Source organism: Beauveria bassiana, assembly GCF_000280675.1.
Source record: "Beauveria bassiana ARSEF 2860 unplaced genomic scaffold BBA_S00023, whole genome shotgun sequence".
NCBI classification, from domain to species: domain Eukaryota; kingdom Fungi; phylum Ascomycota; class Sordariomycetes; order Hypocreales; family Cordycipitaceae; genus Beauveria; species Beauveria bassiana.
Genome location: NW_007930858.1, coordinates 233,555 through 246,468, shown reverse-complemented (window position 1 = coordinate 246,468; position 12,914 = coordinate 233,555). Strand labels below are relative to the sequence as shown.

Sequence of the window (12,914 nt, the reverse complement as noted above, 5' to 3'; positions counted from 1 at the left end):
GCTATTTCAATGTCCGTTGCCCATATATTTAACCGGTTATGCATCAACATACAGTAGCTATACCACCCAACCGTAATCGCAATCAAGTCGCGTCCGTCTACTCCCCCGTAGTCTCGTCAAGAGGACGCTTCTAGTCTAAAAAGGTAAAAAGATGTGTATGCAAAACATTCATGGCCCGATCGGCGTCTCGGGCATCAATGACGCATGAAATATTGATTTCACTTGCACCTGTTATAGTTAGCATCAGAACCTCGTTGCGTTTTCCCGCCCCCCAACCCAAAAAAAAAAAGAAGACATACCCTGAGAAATCATCTCCAAGTTGACATTATGCTCGCCCAGCGTAGAAAACATCTTGCCGGCGACGCCAACCATGTTCTTCATGTCGGCGCCGACGAGGCTCAGAATGGCCATGTCGGAGAGCACGCTGACGTCGCCGCACTCCTCGAGGCTCCGCTTGGCGCTGGAAAAGGCGTCGATGCGGGTGCTGGCCGAGTGGATGGCCAGGGAGACGTGCACCTCGGAGGTGGAGATGAGGTCGACGGAGATGCTGTGCTTGTCGAGGATGGAGAAGACGCGGGCAAAGAAGCCGTGCGAGAGGGAGCGCTTGTTGGAGTGCACGTTGATGACGCTAATGTCGTCCTTGATGGTGACGGCCGTCGGCCGCTTCGGCGGCTTGTGCAGGCCGTCGGCGAGGTGGACCAGCGACCGCGAGCGGTGCAGCTGGTGCGACGGCGACAGGATCGGGTCCGGAATCACAATGGTGCCGGTGCCGCGCGGGTTCTTTACGTTTTTGATGCGGATCGGGATCGGGGGCGTGGCGCGCACGACCTGGTCCATGGTGAGGTGGTGGATGACCTCGGAGCCGTAAAAGGTCAGCTCAGCGGCTTCCGACGGCGTGATGGAGGTCAGGAGGCGCGCCGTCGGCACCTTGGACGGGTCGGCCGTGAAGATGCCGTCGACTTCCTTCCAGATCTGCAGCTCCTCGGCGCCCAGGCCGACGGCGCACAGCGCGGAGCAGAGGTCCGTGTAGCCGCGGCCAATGTCGCCGTCAATGAGGCTGCCCGGCACGTTGCCGAAGAAGCCGGTGACGACGGGGATCTTGGTTCCGCATGCGCAGAGTTTCTTGCGAAAGGCCTCGACGGCCGTCTTGTAGAAGCTGGCGTCGAGAGGGTCCGCGGCCTCGCAGTGCAGCACGTCACCGAGATCTACGTATTCTGCATCGACGCCCTGCAAAAGTTTTGTGTGTTAGTGCCCTCATTGTTATTGTCATGAATTTGCACCAAACGGAAAAAAAAAAAAAAACATACGTTATTCTGTAGCACGGCCGTCATGGATAGACAGGCCAGTTTCTCGCCAAAGCTAATAACGCGGTCCTTGGAGCGCGCATTGATCTCGAGGTTGAATCTCTTGGTGGCGATGATGTACTCGATGAGCTCCTGGCACTCGGCCTCTATACGGGTAATGAGCTTTTGCCGTAGTAGGGGCTCGGTGACGTAGGCCTCGGCGGCGGCGACGTGATCTTTGCAAATGTCCTTGATGAGCTTCTTGGCCTCGTCCATGTGTGCAAACTGCTCCTCCTCGGCGTTTGCGGCGGCGCCGACAGCCTTGAGCATGGCGTAGACACCAATTAAGCTGATGGTGTGTTAGAAGGAAACAGCGCAATTTCGTCTGGGTTGAGGCGGATTAAACTCACCGACTGGTGGTGCCCTCGGCCTTTTTCCCCGTGCTTCGCGCAGAACATACCACCACCACTCGATTCCGCGACAAACTTGTTCTATGACGGATTGGTTAGCAACATGTCTGTTGATGCGGAGGTCTGGTAAAGGCTTACTTTACGATATCGTGCGCAATCTTTGCGTCCAAAGAGCGTTAGCTTCAAGTTGTCTCATGCTCACTGGTGGTGCCGCTCTCATCCAAACGTGCATGACTGCATCGTGGCGTGGCCAACCGATCTGACGTACCTTGTCAGGAAATTTACCAACGCTTGTTCCGCCGAATTTTTGTACAACCCAGCCCAGTTCGGGCGAGTTGGAGTGTGAGTAGCCGCTCATGGCCTTTTTGTCTGGCTTTTGGTGCCCTGACGCAGTACCTTGCCCGCAAACGACGGCAGTCTGGGCCAATGATGAAGAGAGGGAAGCTCGAGGGGCGCAGAGCGTGTAAATATGCCCGCTGTCGCTTGCTTTGAATCGGCTGGTTGTTGATTCAAGCGTCTCCGTTGCCGCAGACGGCTTGCGGCTCGTCGCTAGAACTGGTTTTTTTTTTTAATGGCTGAGCGAGTCACAGTGGTACTTGAAGACCCGCCAAACTGGTGACGACGGAAGCCAAGGTGTGCAGAGAAGAAGTGAGGATTGGCGGCACGGCAGAGAAGTGAATGTGCAGTAATGGAGAAATAAAAAATGGTATGCGAGTTTGGCTTGTATCAGGGATGGAATGGGTCGAGATTCTAAAAAGTCAAGGTGCCAATGGCGCCGTCGACTCACAGTCACAGGCTCCAGATATGAGTGAAAAAAATATCGGGTCGCCGGAGCCGGAGGTTGAGGGCCGGGGGTCTTTTGACTCTTTGGCGGTGCTACCATGCAGAGTTTACTGTATTCGTTCGTCTCTGCCAACCGTAGATCTATCAAGTATTCTTAACACTTTTTTACTGACAAAAGTCAAGTGTTTGGTGATGGATTGACGCTGTGCTGTACATGGTTGATGTTTGACGCGGCTATTTCCGACTGACGGACACAGGTGTTGGCCTACAGAGAGGACAATTGTCAAGCATTTGCCACATTGAAATTCAGACAAAGTAAAGATTGAATCCTTTGGCCCGCGAGAATCACAGGCCAAAGAGACGCTTCCTCGTCTATTTAGTATCGCCCAATCGTGCTGCACATTGTAAATAAATACCCGCTGGCTCAAAAATCTTTCATCTTGGGTACAAATCGTAATGGCGCAATCGCACGCTAATCAATTGCTCACTAGGTACCTAGTTATTGCCAATCAATTGCCCAACTAGGTACCTGTTGCTAATCAATTGCTACATAGGTACAGCAGCATCTGATCTCGCACCGAGAATTTACCGTCCATTTGTTCAATCTTGTTAGCGGCTTCTCCCACTATTATATCCTGCTTTGAACCATTACAGGCCCCGTTGCAACAGCCAAAGTAAAAGACTTTGCATCAAGCTCACAAAATGTCAGATTCTACTCTCTTCCCTTCCCTCAGCTGGGCCCATCTCCATTTCACACTGGCGCCATGAACAAGATCAACGCTTTTCGGAGCGACGAAGAACGCCCACAAGGCCATGCTCGACTCAAGGCTGCATGCAGCCTTCCCTCGACTGCGGCAGCGCTTATTAGGGGCGACAGTCACGCAACTTGTCGCGCCAGCCGCTCGTTGAATGCAGGGCCCAATGCATCCCAGAAAAGACCCATGACCAAACTCAATATCCAGCAGACGCACTGTTTTTTTCCCCAGCTTTGAATGAGAAGAGTCATGGAGTCGCTAGTGCTCAATTGTCGCATGACGTCGGCCCAGCCAACCCCTCCCTATGTTTTCAAGGCGCCACGGAAAAGAAAGAAAAAAGTCGATTCATAGATGATGAAAAGTGGCTTTGAATCTTGTGAAACCAAATCAAGCAAACACACAGGAGAAAGAAGCACTTTGCTCGATCACGGGAGGCGGCTGACGGCAATATTGTCTGCCGTGTTCCCGTATCTGGGGCACAATGTCCTGTCGTGTCACCATGCAAATAGGAAAAACCGGTTCTGGTAATTGCAGCGAGACTCCAATCCCTCTTCATCTTTGTCAAGAAAGGCTGCCTATTGGTATCACGACAGTCTCGTGTGCGAGCCGTGGCACCCAAAGGTGGACTTGTACGCCTGCCTGGAGACAAACTCATCTCGTTTATCAGCTTTGTCAAACGTATGCCGGCGCATATGCTGATAGGCCTAGCAAGCTCACACTACTTAAATGATCGATAGCCCGTCCTCTCGAGTCTGCTCTTCTTTCCTCGGCAGTTACAAGAACTTTTTAACAGTCTGGAAAGCACCGACCTCAGACAAGCCCTCTCCATCCTTCACTTTTACAACATTGCAAGATTTTTTTCTTCTCATCTTCAAAATGATCAACACTCTTCCTTGTCCTGCATGGGTCTTCTCCCCCGAGTCAAACGCTCAGTACGTGAACCTTGATTCCTTCCACTGCCTCAACACATCTCCCTCCCCACTCCTCACCACACTTGAGCAGCCACGCTGACCTGCACTTCTCCCCAGCCGCGCCAAGGATCGCTCATGGTTCGGCGACGACTACCAGACCATCAGCAGCGCGCTGAGCCTCCAGCGCCGCTCGAGCGACTCGCTGCAGCTCGAGGTCATTGGCATCGGCACCGTCGAGCTGCCCGTGAAGCGCCGCCCCGACGCCCGCGGCGCGCAGTCCCACGGGGTGCTGCGCCTGCGCAACGTCCTCCACGTGCCGAGCGGCCTCTGCAACGTCGTCGGCGGCAAGGCTCTCCTGGCCGCCGGCTACCTCGTGCGGCGCGGCCCAGGCGGCGGCGGCATCCGCGAAATCTCGGACAAGAACGGCGGCGCCGCCGTCGCGTACCTGCACCAGCCAAACGCGAGGCTCGGCGGCAGGCATCTGCAGGTGCGTCTCAGCGGGCCGCCCATCGGGCCTCGGCTAGGCCCCTCGCCCTTTGTCAAGGGCGAATCATACAGCTTCAGCGCACGGTGGCACGACGACGCCCGGGAGCAGGTGATGCGGACATTGGCCAAGTTGAAGCCGGTGGTGGCCAGTCCAAAGCCTGCAATGGTCAAGTCAAAGCCGGGGGCAGTGGCCAAGACGCCTGCCCAATCTCCCGCCGCCACTGGTGCCGCTGTGGCCGCGAATCCTCCTCTGGCCTTTACCGAAGAGGAGCGCGAGTGGATGAGGAGGCACCACGGTAGCGTATATCTCTTCCTGCGGGTATGCGGTCTCAAGGGCAGCAGCGCCGAGGACGCTCAGGCGGCGCGGCGCGTCATCCGGATGCGGATGGCCGGCGGCTCCCCGCACAGCGGCGGCGGCGGCGGCGTCAGCAGTAGCGTCAGCGTGGTCGTGGCAGAGGCCGAGCGGTGCTTCGGCAAGGAGGAGCTGGCCTGGGTCCGGGAAAGGTACGGCGATGGCCTTTCCTTTATGGTGAGTCTGCGCCTGAGGTGGGCCAGGGCCGGCGACGGGCGCAAAGCCAACAAGATTGCTGGTATTTTGATGGCACCCGACGGCGACGGGGGGTGATAACGGCAGCAGCTTGGGAAGGAGATGGGTTTTTTTCTTTGTTTGTTTTGCAATATTCTTTGACGGAGTCTTTCTACAGCGATCATGATGTAGGTAGAATTGAAAATAAAATCACAAAGCATGTCGGCACTGGCTTTGATCTCTTAAGACCACACAGTAATTCAAAGTTGTAGAACTGCCACAGCTGAGCCACCCCCCACTGATTCCCCCAAATGGTTTGACTCCGCATCTCGGCTCTCGAGCGCGCAGCCTTTCTTCCAATCAAGCTACATCTTCAGCATCTACTTCTGGACATCATCATTGCTCCCACCAGATTGCGCGCATCTCTCGTTAACAACTTCGACTCGGCCAGCTGTTCCAATGAGCGGCTCAAGCGGAGGCGCGCCGACAGCGCCAGCGACAGCCAGGCGCGGAAGCGGACGCAGCCAGAGGACCTCATGTGTCCCGCGTGGGTATTGACCAATTCTAATACCCAGTAGGAAATTGCCCTCTGCGTGTGGCATGGTGCTGACGCTCCATTGCGCCAACCATCTCTGCCGGCCGTACACCCGTCTAATCATTGTCTACAGTGTCGCAAAGGACAGGGCATGGTTCTGTGGCGATTACAGACCCATTTCGTCTTTCATCACCCATCAGCCTGAAGGGTCAGTCATAGGCATCGGCACTGTGCGACTGCCCGTCAAGATCTCGCCTGATCCCGGAAATCGTGAGCACGACTTTATCACGCTGCGCAATGTGCTGCACGCCCCCGATTCGTTGTGCAACATGATTGGCCTGCCATTCCATAAAGACTATGACTTGATTTTCAGACCACGCCTCCCAGTCAACGAATTCCGCCTCCCCGACGGCACCCCCGCTGGCTTCTTCAAGAATGAAAGATTTTGTCAGCTCAGGCTTAGCGGTCCGCCCATCGGCCCGCACGTAGGTCCTTCGCCGTTCAAGCCTGATTGTTCATACTGGCTGCGCGGCGACTGGCCAGACGAAGAGCGCGACAAATGGCTACTACCCAAGAAACGACAAGATCATCTGGATCGCCCGTCCGCGGAAGAAAGAAGGTGGCTCAAGAAGCACTACGGCAATGAGTACAAGTTCCTGGCTGCGCATGGTCTCAGGATCCGCGACGAGCGGGACCGGCAAGAAGGCCTCGAGATTATGCGCGACTTTATGCGTGAAGTTTCGGTCGACAGTCTTGGTGGGTCGGGGCGAGAAGGGGAGCGCGTGTCGCCAGAGGAGAGGAAGTGGCTGAAGAAGCATTACGGCAACGAGTTCAAGTTCCTCACTATGCACGGCCTCAGGATGCATGACGACCAAGACCGGCAGGAAGGCCTCAGCATTATCCGCGTTCTGATGGAAAGCGATAGGTTGTATGCCTAGAAAGGCTCGCACAGATGCTCTGCCAGACGGACCGGCCGCTCAGTCGCCATAAAAATTCTGGTGGGTGGTAGCAAGTCCGAGGGCGACGTCGGTACTCGGATAGGGCCAAGATGCCTCTGTCACGGTACACAGGACATGCATGTATTATATTTGAATCTGTTTGAATGACCACACACACACGCTGTATTCGTCGCTTACGTGCCTCGATGTTGGTTTCAGAGACCGGAACTTGACATCTGGCAATGCCTGCTAATTACACGTTATCAGTTTACAAAACAGTCACATTGTTGATGGGCGACTTCTTCAATGAGACCTCGAGCACTCACATTACTTCTAGCGTAGGGTATTGTATTGTATTGTATACAATACAATACAATACAATACAACACCCTTGGGTGACTGCTCGAGGTGCCATTGAAGCAGTCGCCTATTAGTCTTACGGGGGGCAACTTGCTTCACCAAGAGCAGAGAGGTTTGCCGTCTACTTGCGATTCTCGGGTCCAAGTTTCTTCCAATGGCCACCGACTTCACCGGAGCTCTTGAAATACTTGGTCAGTTGCTTCCACGGTGGCCACGTAGGGTGTACCTTTAGGCTTGAAGCTCAATCGTCCTATCCCGCACAACAGTAGCCAGAGTTGGAAAGAACGACGGCTACCCGAACCGAGCTCCTTTTTATTCAACCCTCACGTTTTCAACCTTTGCTCTTCAACTTTACAACAACTCATCATTTTTTCCACATCCATCGGCTCTTCTCCAAGTTGTCAGACGCACCCTTGCCGAAAAGAAGCAACAGCTGTCTTTGCTGCATCTCAAAGCACCATGAGTGAAGATTTCCCGGACCTGAGTACTCTGCCCTGCCCGGCTTGGGTTTTTACTTATGGTTCCAATACTCAGTAAGGATCGCTTGCTCCTGAACCTCGCTCCCACCAAACACTGCCTGACTCTAAGCTAGCATTGCAAAAGACCGTTATTGGTTTGGCATCGACTACAGGCCAATTACATCCACCGTCACTGACGGCCCCGGAGGTAGTACTGTGTCTGTCATCGGCATTGGCACTGTGAATCTCCCCCTCAAAACGAAGCCCGACGATAGACATCCCGGTAACAGCATCATGACGCTACGGAACGTTCTCCATGCCCCCGATTCCCTATGCAACATGATTGGCGCGCCAGCTATTCATCACTACGAATTTTCCCTACGCGCGGGTCCTGGATTCCGGGGCACCATTTCACTCGGCGATGGCACCCCCGTTGGTTTTTTCGCTCCTCATGCTGTCTTCTTCGAGGTGCAGCTGAGCGATCCTCCCATTGGACCCATCGTCGGCCCTTCACCATTTACCCCCGGCGTCTTTTACTGGATCAATGCCACATGGTCAACTGAGGAGCGCGAAAAGTGGATGCATGGTGTAGGCGCCCTGATGCGCTTCCGCCACCCTGCATGTAACGCAGGAAACGCCCCATTCTCTCTCTGACAGAGAGAAGAGGTGACTGAAAGATTGTTACGGGGCGGATTTCAATGTCTTCGCAGCTTTTGCAAGAGCATCTGCAAAGGCGAGGACCGCGAGCGAGGAAGACGACTTCTGCGCGTCGTGACGAGGGACGACGATGAGAATGACTTTGGGATTGGTTATCAATAGACAGGTCTTTGCTAGCTACAGGAGTTGCGCTTGATGAACGCCAGAGCTTTTCAATGATCAAGGCGGTCCTGCAGGCTGAACATTGCCGCCTGTGCTTCACAGTAATTATTGTCCACATATCATCCGAACAAAAGAATAGCAGAATAAATACCCTGCAACTTGCTTGCCGATATCTCGAGTGATACCAAAACACAGTCTTACGGCAAGCAGGAACATATTCCGAGCTAGTTAGCGCTTGCTGTTTTTTCAGGTGCTGGCCTGAGATGACGGCTGGCAGTTTTCACCATGACATTCCCTCACACATCCGTTATGAGTAGGATGGAGGTCGATCATCATCATGTCTTGAACAAACAAGCTTTGTTGCCCTGCCGTGTGGGCATTGTAAACAATAACAATCCACGACAGCAAAACTGCATGCATTATTCTTATAACTTCATATCTCATTTACCTTTCTCTCGTTACAAGGCCATGTACGCCGAGCACACCCAGCCAGCCAAACCTCGTCAAACAATCAAAAGTATATAGCATCCAAAAATGGATTGATTTGATTTGTTATTCATTCGTTCAATAACAACTGGCCCGCGGACCATTTTCCACCACTCCTCCAATCATTAGACAAAAAAATATTCAACGTAAAAAACATCCAAAGATAGAAATAAGCCACCGAAGAGACTCCTTCCAAAATAAAAAAAAGAAAAGAAAAACAAATATCCAGGTCGCCAATAATACACACACACAAGTCCTCCCGAGGCTGCACGGGTATCATAGCCAACTATTCATTCGAAAATAGTCGTAAAGCGTCAGAGTGATTGCGCATATAGACTTCGTCCTGTAGCTTCGTGCCCTCATTCCGTCATCTCCCAATTGCCTCCCTATAACTGTATAGTTGGGGTATTTTGTATCATCCCAGTCAACCAACCATAAACGCCAACCCCGATGCCCAAACCATGCGCCAACCGTATATTTGTTACATACCCCCTCAGGCTGCAATCACCCCCGCTCCCATTACAGCCGGTGCTTCTGATTCAGCAAATGTGTACTTGTCCATAGGAAAGTCCTCTTCTGGTGTTCGGATACCAATGCCGCTATCATCGTGAGCGTCATTGTCCGCTGGCTGTTGACACGAAGCGTTGTTGGCCTTGCTGTTGTTGCTCACAGGTGGAGGAAACGGCGCGCGGCCGGGCTGCGATTGTGAAAGGTTCAGCTCCTCACTAGCATTTCTGTATCGAGAGTTCTGGCAGCTGGCCTCCTTGCCAGCTGCCTCAACGTTTGGGGTAACATTGACGCTAGGGGATGCCCTCTGCTTCATGAAGCCTCCCTGCTCAGCAATGAAACACACCATTTCATCAACCCACGTCTTTGTCACCCACCATGACCCAAAGCTCTTGCCCTGTGATAGTGTCAAATCACGCATCACGGCAGTGCCGACACGCTCTACACACCACACAATATCGGCGTGGGATGCGTAGGCAAATCTTGACGGCAGTAATCGCAAGAAGTTGACCCATCTGTCCAAAACATTCTGGCCCGTAGAAGCAGCTCCACCCTCGTTTGCTTGCCGAGGATTGCGGCTGGCTGCGTCCCCATAGATAGTTAGCACTTCAACTTCCCATGGAACATTGACAGGATCCAAGAGGTCGCGCATTTCGTTGACCAAAAGGTCGACAACATCGTCCATTCCGCGGGTAGGTACACATTCAGCCACTTTTCGAGCGCGGATCATGGTGATCCAATCCACGTACATCTGGTCGCGGTTGGCGGGGTTGGAAAGCATATTGGCAGCAGCGTGGGCCGTCAAGTTGACTCGCAAAGCACGGTCAATCAGACCAGCGAAAAGAGCAGCAGGTGCCTCCTTGGCAGCAGTGACATGCTGCGGTTGGCCTTGGAATGATTCGCGAATGTGCGGAACAATTCTTTCCGAAATGTTTCTTAGGGTATCGAGAACCGGTTTAGGTACGACTTGCAGAGTCAAGCCAGAGATGATACGCATCATACGCTGGTACAAAACATAGTCGCAACCCTCAATCCAAGGAGCGAGCGCTTCATGGCTAAAAAGTCTTTGTACAGGCATTGTTAGTGTGCCTTGAAAGGATGTATAGAGATGGAAGAACGTCTTTTCTCTGCAGTATCGAATGCATTCAACAAGGGAAGTGCAGTGAGATCGGTACAGAGCAGATAAAGACTTGGCTGCGTCAGGATCAGTGCCCTGGGGAAGAAATGCCTCGATAGTAGGAAGACCAAGGGGCTCAGACTGTTCAAAGTCATCCTGATCAATGGGTGGAAACTCGAGTTCTAGGCGTGTCTTGGTGGAAGTAGACTGAATGTTGTCAATGCTGGCAAGGTCCGGTTGGTTATACAGACTGTGGGACCGGTCAGCAACCTGTGTAATGACCCGCCTGTTTCGCGACTCCTCTATAGGATGTGAGAAGGAATTCGCGCGTTTCGAGCTGTTGGAAGGCTGCGGTGCCGAGCTCTGGCTCTGGGAAAAGCTTTTGACTTCAGAGAGGGCACGAGGTGGCTCGGGAGCCTCCACCAGGTCCATCTGGTCCTCGGCAAGAGCGAAGTTGACATAGTGGTACTTCGACTCTCCACGAACTCCCAGACGACGAGTCTTGAGCCCTGGAAACAAAACGCGGACAAGCTTCCCGAAGCTGGCGGGATTCAGTACCGTGATTCTCTCGGTGGCGCAACGCGAAGCATAATTTGCATAGACTCGGCCGCGAGGAACGGACCCCTTCCCTTTGGTGCAGGTTGAGTTGATCCTGAAAGACACATCAATTAGCTTGCTGGGTTTATATGCACTGTGCTCAACATTCTTACCATAGCATGGCGAAAACCTGGCGGGTTCTTTCTGAGTTGGGGCCGCGCTCATTGCCATGCAGCTCGGAGGCAACATCTTGCAGTCCACGGTGCCTATTGGCGCTGAAGAGCTGCCGCATCTCAAGCTCGTTATTGGCACTCGATCGGGCTGGCTTGGACACACCAGCAGCAAGAGCCATGGAGTCGCCATCGTCACCATCGTCTCGATCGAGCATGTGGCTGTCGCCTTCAGTAAAGCTGGCATTGGGGCCAAATTGGTCGGCAGGAAGAGGGTGTCGAGGCATTCCGTGGGGGTGCTGGTGTTGATAGGCCATGTGATGCATGTGTGCAGCCATGGAGCCGTCCATGGCGAATTCATGGCTGGCGGACTGCATGTGCGTGGCAGCCTGTAGTATCATGTCCTCGGGGGACATTTGAGCAGACATTTCCTTGGCATGGGGGTGCTCGTTGTGCATCCATTGACCGGCATACATGCCAGAATTGTCGGCAAATCCAGAGCCGTCCATGTTATGTTGAGTCGTGGCGCTGTGGATTGAGGCAGTGGAAGCTTGGGATTGGGGTCGCTTCCGAGTTTTGGCAGCGCGCGCTGCGACGGAGTCTGGAAGAAGAGATAGAAATTAGACAAGCCTCAACAAACCAGAAAAGAGTCTGTCGCCATATGGGAGCGAGGTGCGAGACGTACCTTGGTCCATGTCGGGGCTTTGTATATGCTATGTTGTATAGAGACAGGCAAGCTAGCGTGGGACAATAAACATTGGGAGGTTGTTGTTTTTCGACGGGGCCCGGCAGGATAGGGAAGCAGCGACGGCAGAAAGACAAAGAAGAAAGAATCAGAGGAGCGTCTGCGGCGCTTGAAGAATCTCTTTGCAGGGGTGAGCGGCGGTCTATGCGCGCGAGAGGTGGTTTAGATATCGTCGTTTGCAAGTGTTGTTGTGGTTGTTTTCTGTTGCGAGGCCAACGAGAGGAGAAAAAGCACAGAAGCAGCGAGTGGGGACTTTCAGCGAGTCCAGCAGCAAGTCCAGCAGGCTGGATCCGAATTTGGCTGGGGGCTGGCTTGCTGCAAGTGGGGCAGCCAGCCAAAAGCGACAAAGCACAGGCCCTCAAACAAAACAATACGGCTGGACAGGGTTAGGTAAGCATGTAAGCAGGCCTTATCCTACCAGTTAATTTGGCCGAATTCCACGCCTTTGCACTGTCGGGACACACTGTGTTTGCTTGTAACCCCTGCCATCCTTTAGCACTGTGTCACCCGCTGCATTACGAGCGGCACGGTAGCATTACCTAATACTTAATCAAAGTCGTACAGTGCCAATACTGCAGCCTGTTTTGTTATGGTTCATCACCACCTAACGGCCAGCCCGCATCTGGTCCGAGTCAACAACACTCGCCAAGGTATTCTGACCTGCTGTTAGCTCTCATGTCTGTCATCGAGATATTTGCTGATAAACACTCGTAATACTCGTTCCCATCAGGTTACACCATCTTGCCCCGAGGCCTCGACATCGCACCCCGAATATCAAAGTTTGCCCTATGCCCTCTTGGGCACCCAACCCAGCCTTTATCAGCGTCTTTCCTTTTGCAATCCTCTGTCTGCTCTTCCATCTCCTCTCCTGCCCAGTCACAGTAAATATCTTGCCAATGAGGAATAGTAGAGAGCTCTTTTGGGTGTGACGTGTGAGCCACTTGTGCTCACTTCTCAGCCGCGGTCATACCCACAATATCACAAGCCCAATCACTCTGTTAGAGCTCATGTATCAGTATCCAATTTTGACTCGTCACTTGGCTCTCCTGACCCGGTTATCTAAGTACACTCTTGAGCGGCTACCCGAC

At 53.3% G+C, this 12,914-nt stretch overlaps 4 protein-coding genes across 4 annotated transcripts; 2 read left to right on the top strand and 2 right to left on the bottom strand.

Moving 5' to 3' along the window:
* Nucleotides 1–130: 130 nt before the first annotated feature.
* On the bottom strand, nucleotides 131–2,051 carry BBA_07185 (aspartate kinase; the record flags this gene model as incomplete). The annotated part of the gene is made up of 6 exons (XM_008602282.1): nucleotides 131–228; nucleotides 300–1,227; nucleotides 1,308–1,632; nucleotides 1,694–1,774; nucleotides 1,832–1,851; nucleotides 1,962–2,051. 6 exons carry the CDS (start codon nucleotides 2,049–2,051, stop codon nucleotides 131–133), a joined length of 1,542 nt encoding a protein of 513 aa, XP_008600504.1.
* A 2,056-nt stretch (nucleotides 2,052–4,107) lies between these two features.
* On the top strand, nucleotides 4,108–6,627 carry BBA_07184 (signal sequence receptor alpha subunit; the record flags this gene model as incomplete). The annotated part of the gene is made up of 4 exons (XM_008602281.1): nucleotides 4,108–4,163; nucleotides 4,260–5,157; nucleotides 5,520–5,701; nucleotides 5,733–6,627. The coding sequence occupies 4 exons, from the start codon at nucleotides 4,108–4,110 to the stop codon at nucleotides 6,625–6,627; spliced, it is 2,031 nt and encodes a 676-aa protein (XP_008600503.1).
* Nucleotides 6,628–7,446: 819 nt separating this feature from the next.
* Nucleotides 7,447–8,099, top strand: BBA_07183 (uncharacterized protein; the record flags this gene model as incomplete). The annotated part of the gene is made up of 2 exons (XM_008602280.1): nucleotides 7,447–7,520; nucleotides 7,580–8,099. The coding sequence occupies 2 exons, from the start codon at nucleotides 7,447–7,449 to the stop codon at nucleotides 8,097–8,099; spliced, it is 594 nt and encodes a 197-aa protein (XP_008600502.1).
* Nucleotides 8,100–9,243: 1,144 nt separating this feature from the next.
* Nucleotides 9,244–11,776, bottom strand: BBA_07182 (RFX DNA-binding domain-containing protein; the record flags this gene model as incomplete). Its single annotated transcript, XM_008602279.1, has 3 exons — nucleotides 9,244–11,026; nucleotides 11,085–11,682; nucleotides 11,767–11,776. 3 exons carry the CDS (start codon nucleotides 11,774–11,776, stop codon nucleotides 9,244–9,246), a joined length of 2,391 nt encoding a protein of 796 aa, XP_008600501.1.
* Nucleotides 11,777–12,914: the final 1,138 nt, after the last annotated feature.